This window comes from Pieris brassicae, chromosome Z (assembly GCF_905147105.1).
Source record: "Pieris brassicae chromosome Z, ilPieBrab1.1, whole genome shotgun sequence".
Classification (NCBI taxonomy): Eukaryota; Metazoa; Arthropoda; class Insecta; order Lepidoptera; family Pieridae; genus Pieris; species Pieris brassicae.
The window spans coordinates 9,917,477-9,931,705 of NC_059680.1; the positions used below are offsets into that span (position 1 = coordinate 9,917,477).

A 14,229-nucleotide genomic window follows, 5' to 3' on the forward strand; every position below is an offset into this window, starting at 1 on the left:
GTAACCTTTCGTGAAAACAATATTAAATTATATTGTGCAATATATACAGTAGGTATTATGTGTTCGTTGACATTTTATGTAGAATTTCTTTCTACTTAAATCTTGTTATCAATAGGATTCGACATCTGACCTCTAAAGAGTTATCACTTTACCACTAGGTCAAGGAGCAGCTACTGGGTAATGTTCTGACAGCGTTATTCGAGATTTTCCCGTTTTTACAAATAAATCACGTCGCTCGTTCAATAAGGATATCAGTAAATAATGTTTTTCCCGAGTTCGTACCTAGATCTCATTTGTATATTATTTAAAAATGTACATTAAAATAAATACATTTCAACTTATTATTATTTACACTTCTAAGTATCGTAATAATTGTTACAAGAAAGTAATGACGTTTAATAAACAATAACTAACCTTTGTTAACATAACCTTACGTAACAACGACCCATAAATGTAATAGTAAGCCGCCTGTGACAAATAATAAAACAAATTAATTAATTATAATAAATATTTACGTTTCGAATTAACAAGTTTACAAAACAAACGCTACAATAATGTAGAATTTTATGAACTATTGTTATTTATTTTAAGAGTTTAAGAGAAGTTTTCAGCTTACAAATTTTTTTAAAGGCAATGTTTTTGGAGTTATAAATTTTAACTTATATTTTCTATTATAATAAAATAATAAATAGCTTCGGGCTTAAACCTTTTATTAATATTTTTAATATAAACATTTGTTTCTAAATATATTTTTTTAACATTTAATATCGGAATAATTATAATATTTATACTATAAGCAGTTACAGCACATAAGTTACAGCTTATAGGCAGATGTTAATTGTGATTGCAATGACAGCCGAAAGTATTTAATAAGACAGTATGCAAATCCGTACCATCCACGTTCCGAGAGAGGATATTAATTGCATCTCGGATTTTGAAACAATGCCTAGATGTGATAGATGGCAATGTTGGCCTTGTGGCTTGAGCGTGCAACTCTCATGCCTAAGGTCGTAGGTTCGATCCCGCCTGCATCAATGGACACTCCAATGCGCATTTAACACTCGCTCGTACATTGAACATTTTCGGAAGGAAACCGGCATTCCTTACACTCATAAAGTCGACGGGGTGTGTACACAGGCACAGAAGGCTGATCACCTACTTGCCTAGTAGAAGAAAAACAAATGATCACGAAACAGATCCAGAAATCTGAGGCCTAAATGTTTGAGATCTATATAACTATGAAAATTAATATAAAAAATTTGGAAAAATTCTGTTCACAGAGTAATATAAATTTCTAGTAAAGTTGTAGTTGTAGTATGATTTAAGATGTGACGTTCTAAATCAGCAATACTAAGCCTGAAAGTCAATTCTCAATTACAAATACGTAATAAATATTCTCGGTGTTATAACATTAATTTTAAATATATTATAAGTAGCAAACATTGGAAGTCGATTCGTTTTTTTTCGATTTTTTTACACGGTCGAACATACTTAGAAATAAATTGTTGGAGAGAAATTGTAGTGTCTTTGCACAGTTAAAATACCAATACCAATTCTTCATTGTTGACGTGGACCACGGAGTTTTAAGTGAATCCCTGTTCTTTAATCAAAACTCTGCGTTTATTGGCAAAGTATAGTATTTACTAAGGATAGCAAATATGCAGTCAAAAAGCCGCAATCAATAATTTGAAGTAGGATTATGTCAACATTTCATTACGGAGAGCATGGTTTCTCAGGATACCAAATGAGCTTTAATACTTTTTTGTTGGGCTTTTGAATTTCGAATTTAATTTGAATTATGAACATTGTCTATTAATTATATTGACACGTGTCGTATCTACGAGTATCTTCGCCCGCCATTGTGTTTTTCTTATTTTTGTAGTGATAAATAATGTCAAGAGGTGGCCCGGTAACCGATTATAAATTATGATTGCAAAATGACAATTTTATAGCATGTTATATTAAGTGGTATATTATACAAGGTGTTATTCAAATAAATTTCACTTTATCGATATTTTGGAGATATATTTTATCCTTTCGCTATATGAACTATTTTCCTACTGGAACATTTGTATTAATTTTATTATAAAATATTGTATCATTTCCAACTATAGTTCGAACTCTTGTGTACCAATTACTGTTGTTCCCATGTATTCCAATAATATCACTTATGCAGGAACGTATTATATGAGACCTGCATAATAAAACAAAAAATCTTCGAATTCCGTTATTCTAAGTCGCATTTATCAATTTTTGCATTCCATATCACAATGCGATAGTCATTTATTCTGATCGTGATGATCATGTAAAAAATTATTTACTTATTTATTAACACTTCGTTACACTACAGAAAATAAAAAATTGAACATAATTAAATCAAAAGTAGGGCAACTGGCGGCCTTATCGCTTTCGAGTGATCTCTTCCAGGCAACCACTGTGAGTAAAGAAAAAAATAAATAAAAATGTATTAAAAAGAAGGTCCGATCTTAAACAATTCATTTTACAGTGAATATAAAGTATTAACACAATTGCATATGCGACACGGGAAGATGCATTAAACGACGTGTTTTAAAATTAAACGGATTAATAATACAATTAATCCACAAAGTATTGATTGGATTTTCTAACAATCCTTCTCGTATCGTAACCAATAATATGCTATCTCACCTTATTTATAAGAATTATATCAATATAGTTGTAATCGTCTTAAAATGCGTACTTGTTGGTCTCAGTATTATGTAAACACAAAGCGTACGAGTACTTTAGTTAAAAGAAAGCAATTGATCGGATAATTAAGGGTAGACATCTGTGTTTGATCGATATTGGTTATTATGTTTAACATCTTTATGGGTTGAAGAGAGTTCTAAATTAAATAAACAATAAAATATAAGGACATTTAAGAGAAAAGTAGTACATACATACATGCCGACCAAACTATTCATAATATACATTTTGGTTCAGCATTTCAGGTGGTAAACACAGCGCACGATTTAGTTTTGAACAGATGCAATTTGGCCTGTCCCGTGCTCCATTAGGGGGTTGGACTTCAAATAATAAAAAATTTCTTAATTAGGTGTAACCGTTGTTAATCCAATGCATGAATATTTTCTTACAATTTACATTCGAAAACACTTCCTGTTCCAATTCTAAACAATAGAAAAAGAAAGATTGTTGCAATAAATGTAGTTTTTTCACCTTGATATCAGCACATAGCGTGTCATTTTGCGTACGTTTGAGCTATGTAATTAATACCATTCTCGTAATTTTCCGCGATATTTGCTTATCTGTGATCTTTCATGAACCACAAAAACGTCATATGAGATGTACTTTCTTAGACTACGCCTATTTATGAAGGATAAAAAACCTTTTTCCATAGAAAATATGTATCGTATTAAAGTTTATGAAATTTTGAACACGTATGCACAATTTTTCAATGCGTTAATTGAAAAATTGGTTATAAATAATAATACAATACCATTTCAAATTAAAAAAAGAACCATATAAACTATCATTTAATAATTTTATCGAAAGCACTGTTATATATCCACGTTTCAAGGCGACATAAAGTTGTATCGTGTATATATTATTCATCATTATTATATATCAAAAAACGATTACTACCCAACAGTAAATGTTTATTTCAGGAGTTGGCTCAGTCAACCGACATCTAGCTTGGGTTATGGAAGTGCTTGCTCGCCACACTCCAACATCCAACACCAGGCGTCGCCGTTCGGATCCTATATCAGTCAGCAATTACAAGAACAGGTAAAATTTTATTTTAGTACAAGTAAATTACAACTTTAGCATAAAAAACATATGAGGGAGACAGAGATCTTTAAAGGGTCAGTTTATGTTGAGCCACTGTAGCTTTGACTTCATTTTAGCATATTTGTAATACAGCATTCCTCCTTAAATGGATTAATAAACACAGAAGCAAATATGAATTGAATTGATTCTGAATAAATTTTTCAGGAATTATGATTTTGTTGGAACATTGATCTATGAATTATGATTAATACTCTGAGTAACCTTGCATCTATGCGTTGTTTCTGATATTGTTACTTTCTTGTTAGCCAGTTTTTATATTTAATTTAATACTGTCGCTTCATTCAACACATTACTTCCCTTTAAGATTTGAATCTTAAAATTAAAAAAGCGGTACTTTTCAAATAACAACAGTGAAAAAGAAGCAATAATTCGCGACACACTCGCGAGCCTTCTGCCATTGTAAGTGTCCATTCGCAGCATTATCACAAGTGAGCCTCATGTACGTTTGTTGAAAATCACTGACGGTTCTGATGAAAACCCAGTTTAACTTAAGAAACTAGATTAGCAAATACATCTCCATCTCTGAACTGTTTGTTTTATCCGCAACCAATGAATATACATTTTTTGTATTATGAAATAATTTATTCTATAACGTGTAAGGCGTATGGGTTTCGATTATTGTTGAAATAACGATGATTGCTTGAAAAGTATAGAAGCTCTCATCACACCATAAATGAGTAACGAACTGTTTATTGCCAGTTCTTTGTGCTACGTGATTTGGGAAGTGGTAGTAAATGTTAACTTAGGACTATAATTTAAAATAAATGTACGTTAATAAATGATATTTTGCTATGATTTGTATGGAAATGTATAAGACCTAGTGGTATCCCCATTACCACATTATACCTATAGTTAAATTTTAAATCAATACTTAAATATTTCGAATGAACATTCCATTGTGTTCTTATAGACGCTAACATTTACAGTAACGTCATTGGCCTGATTACAAGAATCGTATTACACTTTTCGATGAGTTATATTACAATAAGAATATGATACAAAAGCAAAAGTAGGTACGTTACGCGTTTCGGAAAATATATATTTAGTTTTATTACACGTTCTAATTACTGTCAAAGAATCATAAATACTTTAGCGTGTGCGCCGTAGCCGGCGGCGCCTCTAACATCTCTGTGATTCTAAATTTCATATCTGAAGACTGCTTGAAATTATTATTATTATTAGATTTTTATGTAAGACATTCCAAGGATGCGTTTGGCGAACTGAACCCGTCACAACCAACACACAAGCCAACGCACCTTACACCGTGAACCTTCCGAACTACTCATATCTCCTCCTTTTTGATAATCGATTTTTTTTGATGAAAGAATTTGTCCACCGTTAAATTTGACTTAACTCCAAGTTAAATTCGAGGCGATTCACCCACCTGTTAAGTTGATAAGGTTGATAATCCAGTAGTGCTACAACCTATATTGCGTCCGTACGTGATCAGCCTTTGTGATTTGAGACAAGTCGATTGCCTCACGATGTTTTCCTTCATAGTACGAGCGAGTATTAAATACGCACATAGACTGACAGTCCATTGGTGCATAGCCGAGGATCAAATTTACGACCTCAGGGATAGGAGTCGCACGCATAAGCTACTAGGCTTACACTCCTGCTTTTTATAAACACTCTAATGTATATGAAGCGATACTTTGTTACTCCACAAATCTTAAACTCTTGAGACATAACGGTCACGATTTTATGAGTTACATTATCACAATCAGCAAATATAGGGTGTAAATATTAAGTTATGCTCTAAAGAAGTTTAATAGCGTGCTAGAACTGTTTCATTACAGATTAAAATTTTACAACCGTTGCAATAACCAATAAAACTCCTTACTTGCAAATTGATGTGGTACTATGGTGGTCCTAGCTGGCTCAGAGTTTCTAGAACCACCTACGTGTAATTTAATCTTGTTTGTGTATTATCAATGGGAGGTTTTTAATGATAAAATAGAAACTACATTGCCTTACAAAAGAAAACAAACATATTTTCTTGACGGTTAACACAATATAAATAAAAAAAATAGTATATTTTATTCGACACGTGCATGAACTTAAGCTAGTATTGTTCTACATACAGAATACGCAATCGGCAGTAAACAGATTTATTATAAAATGACTATTAAAAAGTCTCAGTCTAAATAGGTGTCTAGATGAGTATAGACTCATTTTTCTGTAATTGATGCCTTTGCATTTATACGCAATGGCGTAGGTCATTCATTAATTATTGCCAAAATTCCACGTATAAGTATCGAAACATTTGGTAAGTGGTCAGTAACACATTATAATGAGTAATAATAATTATAAATTGATATTTTCTCTATTTCAATTAATGACTGACTGAACTAAGGATTCATAATTTTCAGACATGAAAAATCGGAATGCAACAGACTGTGGGCGATCTGTTTTTCTCTAACACTCTAAACAGTTTTTTTTTGTTATTAGGCAATACATCCTAAGGTGTGTTTTAATGATTTAATAACGTTTTTTTTTTAACATTAACTGAATTAATATTTATATATTATATGATAATTCAACTACAACCCATTAATAGATCTTGGTCTTGAATTTCATTCGTGTCTTTCATTATTTATATTTTTATAGACAAGTAGATTTTTTTAAATTATTGGATGTCCTCACGATGGTTGCCTTAGGAACAAGTGTTATTTTCTCACATAGAAAGAAAAGTCCATATACTACTTTAAATGAATGACCTCAATGTTGAGACTTTCGTTCGTCTATGTCTCTTGTATAGTGGTTTTATTTTTTTAATGTTAGTCATTTATTATCATAGATAAATAATAGATAATGTTATCTAATAACAGAACAGTGTAACAGAACTTATGGCTGGAGTAAGTATGTACCTCCTCCTGTCCAGCCATAAATGAAAATGCATTTTTTTAATGAAGCAATGTAATATTATTAAAATTTATACCTACATATCTATTAAAGTCCCAGCAAAATATAAAATATTATATTCGAAATGGCCACCTTTGAGGCCGTTAATCTGTTTGGCCAGGAATCTATGGCTTTACGCACTGTTCCCAAGGGAAGTTTCGCCACCGCTTGCTCCAAAGATTTTTAAGAGACTCAATGTCGCCGTGTCTTTTATAGCAGGCTATTTCCTCTAAAACTGACCATAATTTGTAATCTTGGCTAAATGAGGGCCTTTCTTCAGCTCTTGTGTAGTTCATGTCTTGTGACCAGGTGCAGAACCCTGCTGGAAAGTCCACGTTATATTTAAAAAGTGTATTGCTAAGAGGAAATCTCTCAACAACAACATGATCCAAACCTGTATCTTGATACACTTTGGCTGAAATGTTCACGGCTTTTTCACAAAAATGTAGTTTGGGAATCCTTGATAAGACACGCCCCACCAAACCATCACTGACGCAGGACAATGCCCACGTTGTACAGTTCCGAACACTTGAGCAGCTTCTTTAGAACTGTGCACGTACACGTTTTGAGGAATTCTGGCTTTGAAAGCATTAACAGCCTTTGCAGTTCTAACATCACGCGGGCGGCCAGAACTTTTCTATTCTTCGACAGATGAAGTGTTGTTGAATCTGTTGATTGTACGATATACGAACATACGGCTAATACTAAGCTTTGAAGTGTCCGGAATATGACGGCTCCATACCCACTTTGTGCAAGGCGATCACTGCAATCCTATTTTCTTTAACACCCCATTCCATATTGTAATTTGATACACAAAAAATATGTGAAATGACGCAAAATCGGAAGAAGTTTTTAAATTTATATACGTGATTCAAATTCAAAGTAATTAAAAAGTTTTTATGTAACAGTATTTATGGCCAGACTAGTAACATAGATCATAGATAGCAATGATCATAGATACATTGATTGATTAATTAAATACATTTATAATATTAAAAAAAATCTTGCTTTAGTTCCCCCATACCAAACGCCAATTTCGTATGTAGGACCTAATATTAAATAATATTAATAATACTCTGATCAAACAGTTAAAATTTATGTGAAATACAACAAACAAAAAGCTTAATAGTTTTGCAAATAGCGTATAGAGACGCTGATATTATTTTTTATAATCAAAAATATATAAAAAAAAAAAAAATAGAGAGATAACAATTCTTTTTAAATTGTGTAATGCGTGTGTGCTGTGGTTGTAATTGGCCCTGGCTCAGCATTATGCTGTATTACCACAGTTGTTCCACAGCGCTAGTCATTCTGCCAGAGACCACAGCAGCTAGTTTGCGCCTCAGTCGCAAAAAAACAAATAAGAATTTAATACTCGGTAGAAACAAATAATAATAATAGTAAAAGGTAGCAGCGTAAGCAATGAAGAAAAAAAATCTAAGAATGTAAATAAAATAAAATTAAAACATTTAAAATAAGAATAATTACTAAACATACTATTTATATTCCAGTTGCAGAGTCCGCTACAACCCATTCCAATTTCTATGAATACACCGTATTCAATGAGTTTTCCGAGTTTTGGTAAGTTTTTTAAATCGTATTTTTTATCTATCCTATTCGTAAACAATGCATTCGTTAAGTGGTCGTTAAATCTTACAATGTTTACTTTCATTTATACTAAATTATAATCGTGATGTTTTGTCTTCCGCGGGTTACGCGTATAGAAAAACAAGTCCACCGGTGAAGTATTGTGATCTGGACGCAGTTTTCGTAGTAGAACGGTCTGGTCACTAGGCTCATCACTGCTCTACTTTATATATAATGAAATATTTGATTAAAAAAGTACTTAGTAAGAGAAATTAAAACATACGTTCAAAAAAGTTACGAAGAAAACATTATTTTAATTTTCAATACAATCATTAATTTATCAAATATTCGAAAATTATACAACGATTTTTATACTTCATTCACTTGACACAAAATGTTCACAGATTAATCGAATGATGACGTATCATCACTCTAGATAAAATGTCTTCGTCTGTCTATTCCATACATTGTCTTGTACTATTAATACAATGTCTTAAGATACCTAGCAATCAGAACCGTTCGATTATTAAAACTTTGCACATTGTTATAAATAATCCGAGGAATAAAAATAAATACATTTTAGTTGGATTTGTATTAGATGTTGTGAATTATCCATTCTACGCACGAAAATGGCGACGGTAGTACCAATTTCAACCGCCGGCCAATAAAAGTGCGGAACTGTACTTTATTTCTTCGGAGGCTTTTTTGATCGTAAATTTATGTAATCAATAATAAGTATTGGCTTTACAACCCGCCGAAACGCTTATTTAGGCAAGGTAGCGAAACACATTAATTTACATAGGTCTTGGTTAACATAGCTTTTACACATTGAAAGCAAAAAAAAATTAACCGGATTAAAGCTATTTGTATTATTATAAACTTATAATTATTTTAGTGTAGTGTATAATAATACAAATAGCTTTAATCCGGTTAAAAATCCGGTTTAAAAGCTATGTTAACCAAAGACAATACGCGTAGATAAGCGTTTCGGCGGGTTGTATAGCCAATATTTAACAGTACTAGCTCTATAATTATATATATGTATAGTAACAATTTGTATATATTCTATAGTCACTTATAAATAAACTGAAATGGTTTTCAAAATCTTTCCAAACAACCCATTAGTGTATTTTAAATTACCATTTTCAGATTCATCGCCAAATTCCGCACCATCATATACGACGGGTGACAATCACCCAATATCTCATCATGACGTAAGCGGCGGTGATGGGCCTGCTCATTACTGGGTGACAGGTAAAAAAAATTAATAAACTCACTAAAAAAACGCCAATGTAACGTAAATAATCGTAGTTTTGATCGTGAACAGTTTTTAGTAGATCTTATAATTTATATTTTGTTTGCAACTATAATAATTGTTCATTATCATGTTATTAGACCATCGAAGTGTTACCATGCATGGACTATCACCTTTATTATTTAAAAAACTTAATATTTACTCAACCCTTTCAAATGATTCTTTCCTAAGTTTCTGTCTAATTGTTGGTAAACTGTTATGCTCTTCATCATGGTAATACTGTGATGGGGAGTACTTTAGTTAAAAGGGTGCAATTAGTTTTTATCAATAAGGAGGAAAATGTTATATTTTTTGTTTTTATTTTATAATCTTACAGTCACTATAACGGAAGATGCCTATATCGCCAAAACAGAAGCTAAATTACATTACAATTACAGAAGCTAATTTTCATAATTCATAACAAACAGTGCAAATTTATTTTCCGATCATAACTAAAAAATGTATTTTTATTGTAATTGATATATTACAGATTCCAACGCCAGTCATCCCAGAACTTACGAGCACCCAAGCACCGTGCGTCCTGCCTCTCATGATGAAGGCATTGACATGGCCGAATCAGCTGCCAGATATCTGCTATGGTCTGATGGTACTTAATTTTTTATATGTTGTTTGTTGCGATTAAGAATACCTTTATATGACTTTCAAAATATATTTATTGTTATGGAATTTACTGCAATTTACCCCCCCCCCCCGCTTGTCAGCAAAAGTAAGCCAAACTCTCAAAAATAATAGTCCATAAACGTATTAATTTTTTGAAGGAATTCCCGAAAATGCATTTCGTTTTCAAGCATAGACATTGTGTAAAAAAGTAAATAATAACTGTTGACGTAATCATCAAATAAGAACCTCAATCCCCCTATGGTACAATGAATACTTACACACACCTATACGTAAGTGTTCAGGTTACTGGATATTGATCCACCCATTATAGTAGTGGCCGTTGAGTAAAGAAACAGTTCTTATAATCTGGTTTTTTGACGAAACTAGTTTATCGTGAAATGTTTAATTAGTTTTTTCTTAAACGACATTTTGCATTGGTCTCTCAACGTCGTGCATTGCGTGAACTTACTCACTATATAACATCTACAAAGCGAGGTAAGAGTGGAACTAGTAGGAAAAAATTTACCGCTTTATAATTATGAAATGATTTACTTATATGTATAATGATGAAATATTAGATAATATGAGATGATGATGATCTCGACCAGTCGAACCCTGAACTGGTCTTATCCAGTGACTGTTTATTTTTATGGAATGTCACTGTTGGCCTGAAGGCCTGAACTATTTCGATAGCTCGATTTAGGACGTTGTCATTAATGTCGCTATAATTAAATTGGTACAGAAAGAAGCCTTAGATTCCAAAACGAGACAGCGCGAACTGTTTGACGGACAGGAGACATACTTAGCTCGTTTCTAAACCTTAGTAAATTATACTAAATTTCTTTTTCAGTGGGAAAGGATGATTCTTTAACGTTCCCTTCTGGTGAGACCTAAGTTAAAGGACAGAGAGAATTAAAGCGATTTATTAAAGGCCCACCGTGAACAGGATATAATAATATTTCATAGATGTCAATCTCGAATAAAAATTCTATAGAATTTTTTCCGCCAATACGTTTTCTATGTATTATCAGATCATGGGGCATGCTTAATATAAATAGCTAATTTCCAAATGATTAATGTAGTTTATGTGTTCTAAAAACTGCTTTATCGATGTATGTAAAAAAACATTTATTTTAACAACTTCCCTTAATAACTAAGTCTAAATAATACATTTCTACTAATGAGCTCATTCTATAATTGTGATTAGTACTAAGAGACTAAAAGTGTATAAAACTCGTAAAAAGTGAGTATTATTTATAAATATTAGATGTCAGTACTTTTAACTAAAGTAAACTGTCATGAGGAGACATAGAGTACTTTTGTTAAAAAGTACAATTGTATCGGTGTTTCAAAAATTACCATGTAGCACTTAAAATGCAAATGTATATGCTTAATTGATATTACCCGACTTCAATTTAAACTTTTTCATATAACATACTATTCTCATACATTAAGACTTGAATTCTTGATGATTTAATAGGACTTTAATAAAAATAATAATTTATATAATAATTATACATTTTTACTACTATTACTATTCGATAAACCTACTTTCACCTATAGGCGACCACTGTTACCAAATCGACTAAATTAAGATCAAGACGAGTTAAATAAAATCAAATTAGTAATTAATTGCGAGCTTTTTGATGTGATGTGTATCGGTAAGGGACAATTTTTAAATGCATTTATTGACTAAACAAATTATTAAACATTTTTATTCTTCTAAGAGCATTAATTTGGGCTACTCACTCTAAATATATCTTTCTCTAGACTTTACCGAGTATTGTAGGAATTAGATTTTTTAACTAACGATTTTTATCGTTGAAGAGGTTACTCTTCTGTAAAAATTAAACTAATTGCACAATTTTAACTAAAGTAACGTTTTGTCTCTTTTAAATTATTGTGCCAAAAAGAGATAGACAGTTCTTTAGTTTAAATTCTTTTAAATATTTTTTTATGAATAAGGGGTTTATCTGTGACTCGTTGTACATAATTTTACGTTTTTATAAGGCATTGCGATAAGTGATTTAACAGCGCCATCTTTTATCTTTACTGTGCTTTTGTATAAACTATTTATAATTTATATTCGATCTATTAATAAATGTGTTAAAATATTTTAAAACTACTAATGTTAAGAAGCTCTAAGACCATTTTTCACGAAAATACATAGCTGGATGCATCAACCAGCATTTACGGCTAGGCTATGCAATACTCGGCAATATTTTTTAGTATGGCCGGGAAATATTACCAAATATTTTTTGTATGTCCGATGAATGTTTATTGTCACAGCCGGTATGGCCGAAACGATCGCTTTGCAATCGGAAATACTTCAATATTTATATTAGTCATATTATTGCTGTCTCGCTTTAAGGCATAATTGCGTCCCTTTTTCAGGCTACATGGAGTTTTCGACGACAGTTTTTTTGTGACATTTGTATAAAGTCTTGAAATAATTGTACATCGTGTCTTATTTCTAGACTTAAATAATCCAAAATTTTTAATTTTTGTTTTTACTTTGCTTACCATATAAGCTGCTGCAACGCATATGCGTTTTTTCGGCATAGCAGCCATATGTACTATTGGCTTGTATGTAGACCGTGTAAAGACAAAATAATGAGTTATATACTATTGCACAAATATTGCCAAGATATACATTTTCCAGCCATGTATGCAGCACATATATAGCAATATGTTTTTTGTATTTTCGGGATATAGTCGGCAATGATGTAGCCACATATTTATTTAAAAGTGTAGCCTATGAGGCCTGTACGCTATGCTATGGCATATATAATCTTCAATTATTTGATAATTCTACTATTGTACCTAATTTATGAAGATAACTGATAGATAAATGATTTTTTTATCTACATAAAAATCCGTCTATCGCCAACTAAAAAAATAGAAAGTATTTTTGGAAATTTTCGGGATCGTTCAGGGTATACAATAAATAGTAAAATTAGAACTATTATATACTATCAAAATTTGTTAAACTATCTATTCATTTAATACAAATCAACGTAGGCCAGGAAGTCGTTAATTATTTGTTAAAATAATTTAATACTTAAAAGCATATATTTAATGTTTTTAATTACGTGTTTGCCCGTTTGATGGCGCCAGATTCGCCTTTGAAATAGCGATAGTGCAAGTCTTTATTCTGATTCTTACTCTGGGGTATATATCTCAAGCAAATATCAACTATACTGGTAATGTTTGCTAGTACATATTTCTAGCATTATGGTAATAAACTTCAACGTATACGTGGCTGTGGCGCCATCTCCCTCGAATAGTTAAATGTTGTGTCAAACGTGTGTAAAGCGTCTGTCGTGTCGTAAAACTAGAAGAAATTGTGTACTATTATTAAGCATTGATCTTCAATATAATTTTACTTAAGAATACTAAACTAGAATATCGCGGCATTTTTAAAAGTCGTCTTGCGTGATACTTTGAAATCACGATAGACTATTAGGCAAAAAACATATCTATTGACATTATTATTTATTTAGATGCCTTTAGCGTTAAGTTCATTGGGTGTTTACCAGTGTTTCTAGACTTCTAAGTTAGGTGTTGTGGAAGTAAATTACGAATAGTTCGATGTTCTTATTGCAGATTTTATGAACCATAGATATAAGTGTATGTTGAATATGCTAAACTTGTGGAACTGTTTTATCAATAGCATTTATGTTAATTTGTTTTTATCTATAGATATTTTATTGTTAATCTGTTGAACAGATTAAAATATTCAAATAAATAATAATAAAAGTATTTGTTTTTTATTTTGTTATACAGTGTGTTGAAATATGCCATTCGTTCACCCTTAGTTTTTTTTATAGGGCAGGAGGCAAAAGGGCTGGAGAATCAGGGAATGATGTTAAGTGATGCTGCCCATGGACACCTACACTGACAGAAGGCTCGAAAGCTCTATGTGCGTCACCGGCCTTTTAACAATTTATACCCTCTTCTAGAAGGACCTAAAAATATTTTATTTATTTTGAAAG

The 14,229-nt window shown here is 31.6% G+C and overlaps 1 protein-coding gene across 2 annotated transcripts in view; it reads left to right on the forward strand.

The window, feature by feature from the left end:
- LOC123718406 overlaps positions 1-13,944 on the forward strand; it is a 58,875-nt gene extending 44,931 nt beyond the window's left edge. For both annotated transcript variants that reach the window (XM_045674838.1, XM_045674839.1), the window contains 5 exons: positions 3,645-3,765; positions 8,244-8,313; positions 9,469-9,573; positions 10,104-10,220; positions 11,085-13,944. In XM_045674838.1, the coding sequence (XP_045530794.1) occupies positions 3,645-3,765; positions 8,244-8,313; positions 9,469-9,573; positions 10,104-10,220; positions 11,085-11,128 (457 nt within the window). In that variant the 3' untranslated portion in view covers positions 11,129-13,944. The remainder of the gene's footprint in view (positions 1-3,644; positions 3,766-8,243; positions 8,314-9,468; positions 9,574-10,103; positions 10,221-11,084) is intronic.
- Positions 13,945-14,229: the final 285 nt, after the last annotated feature.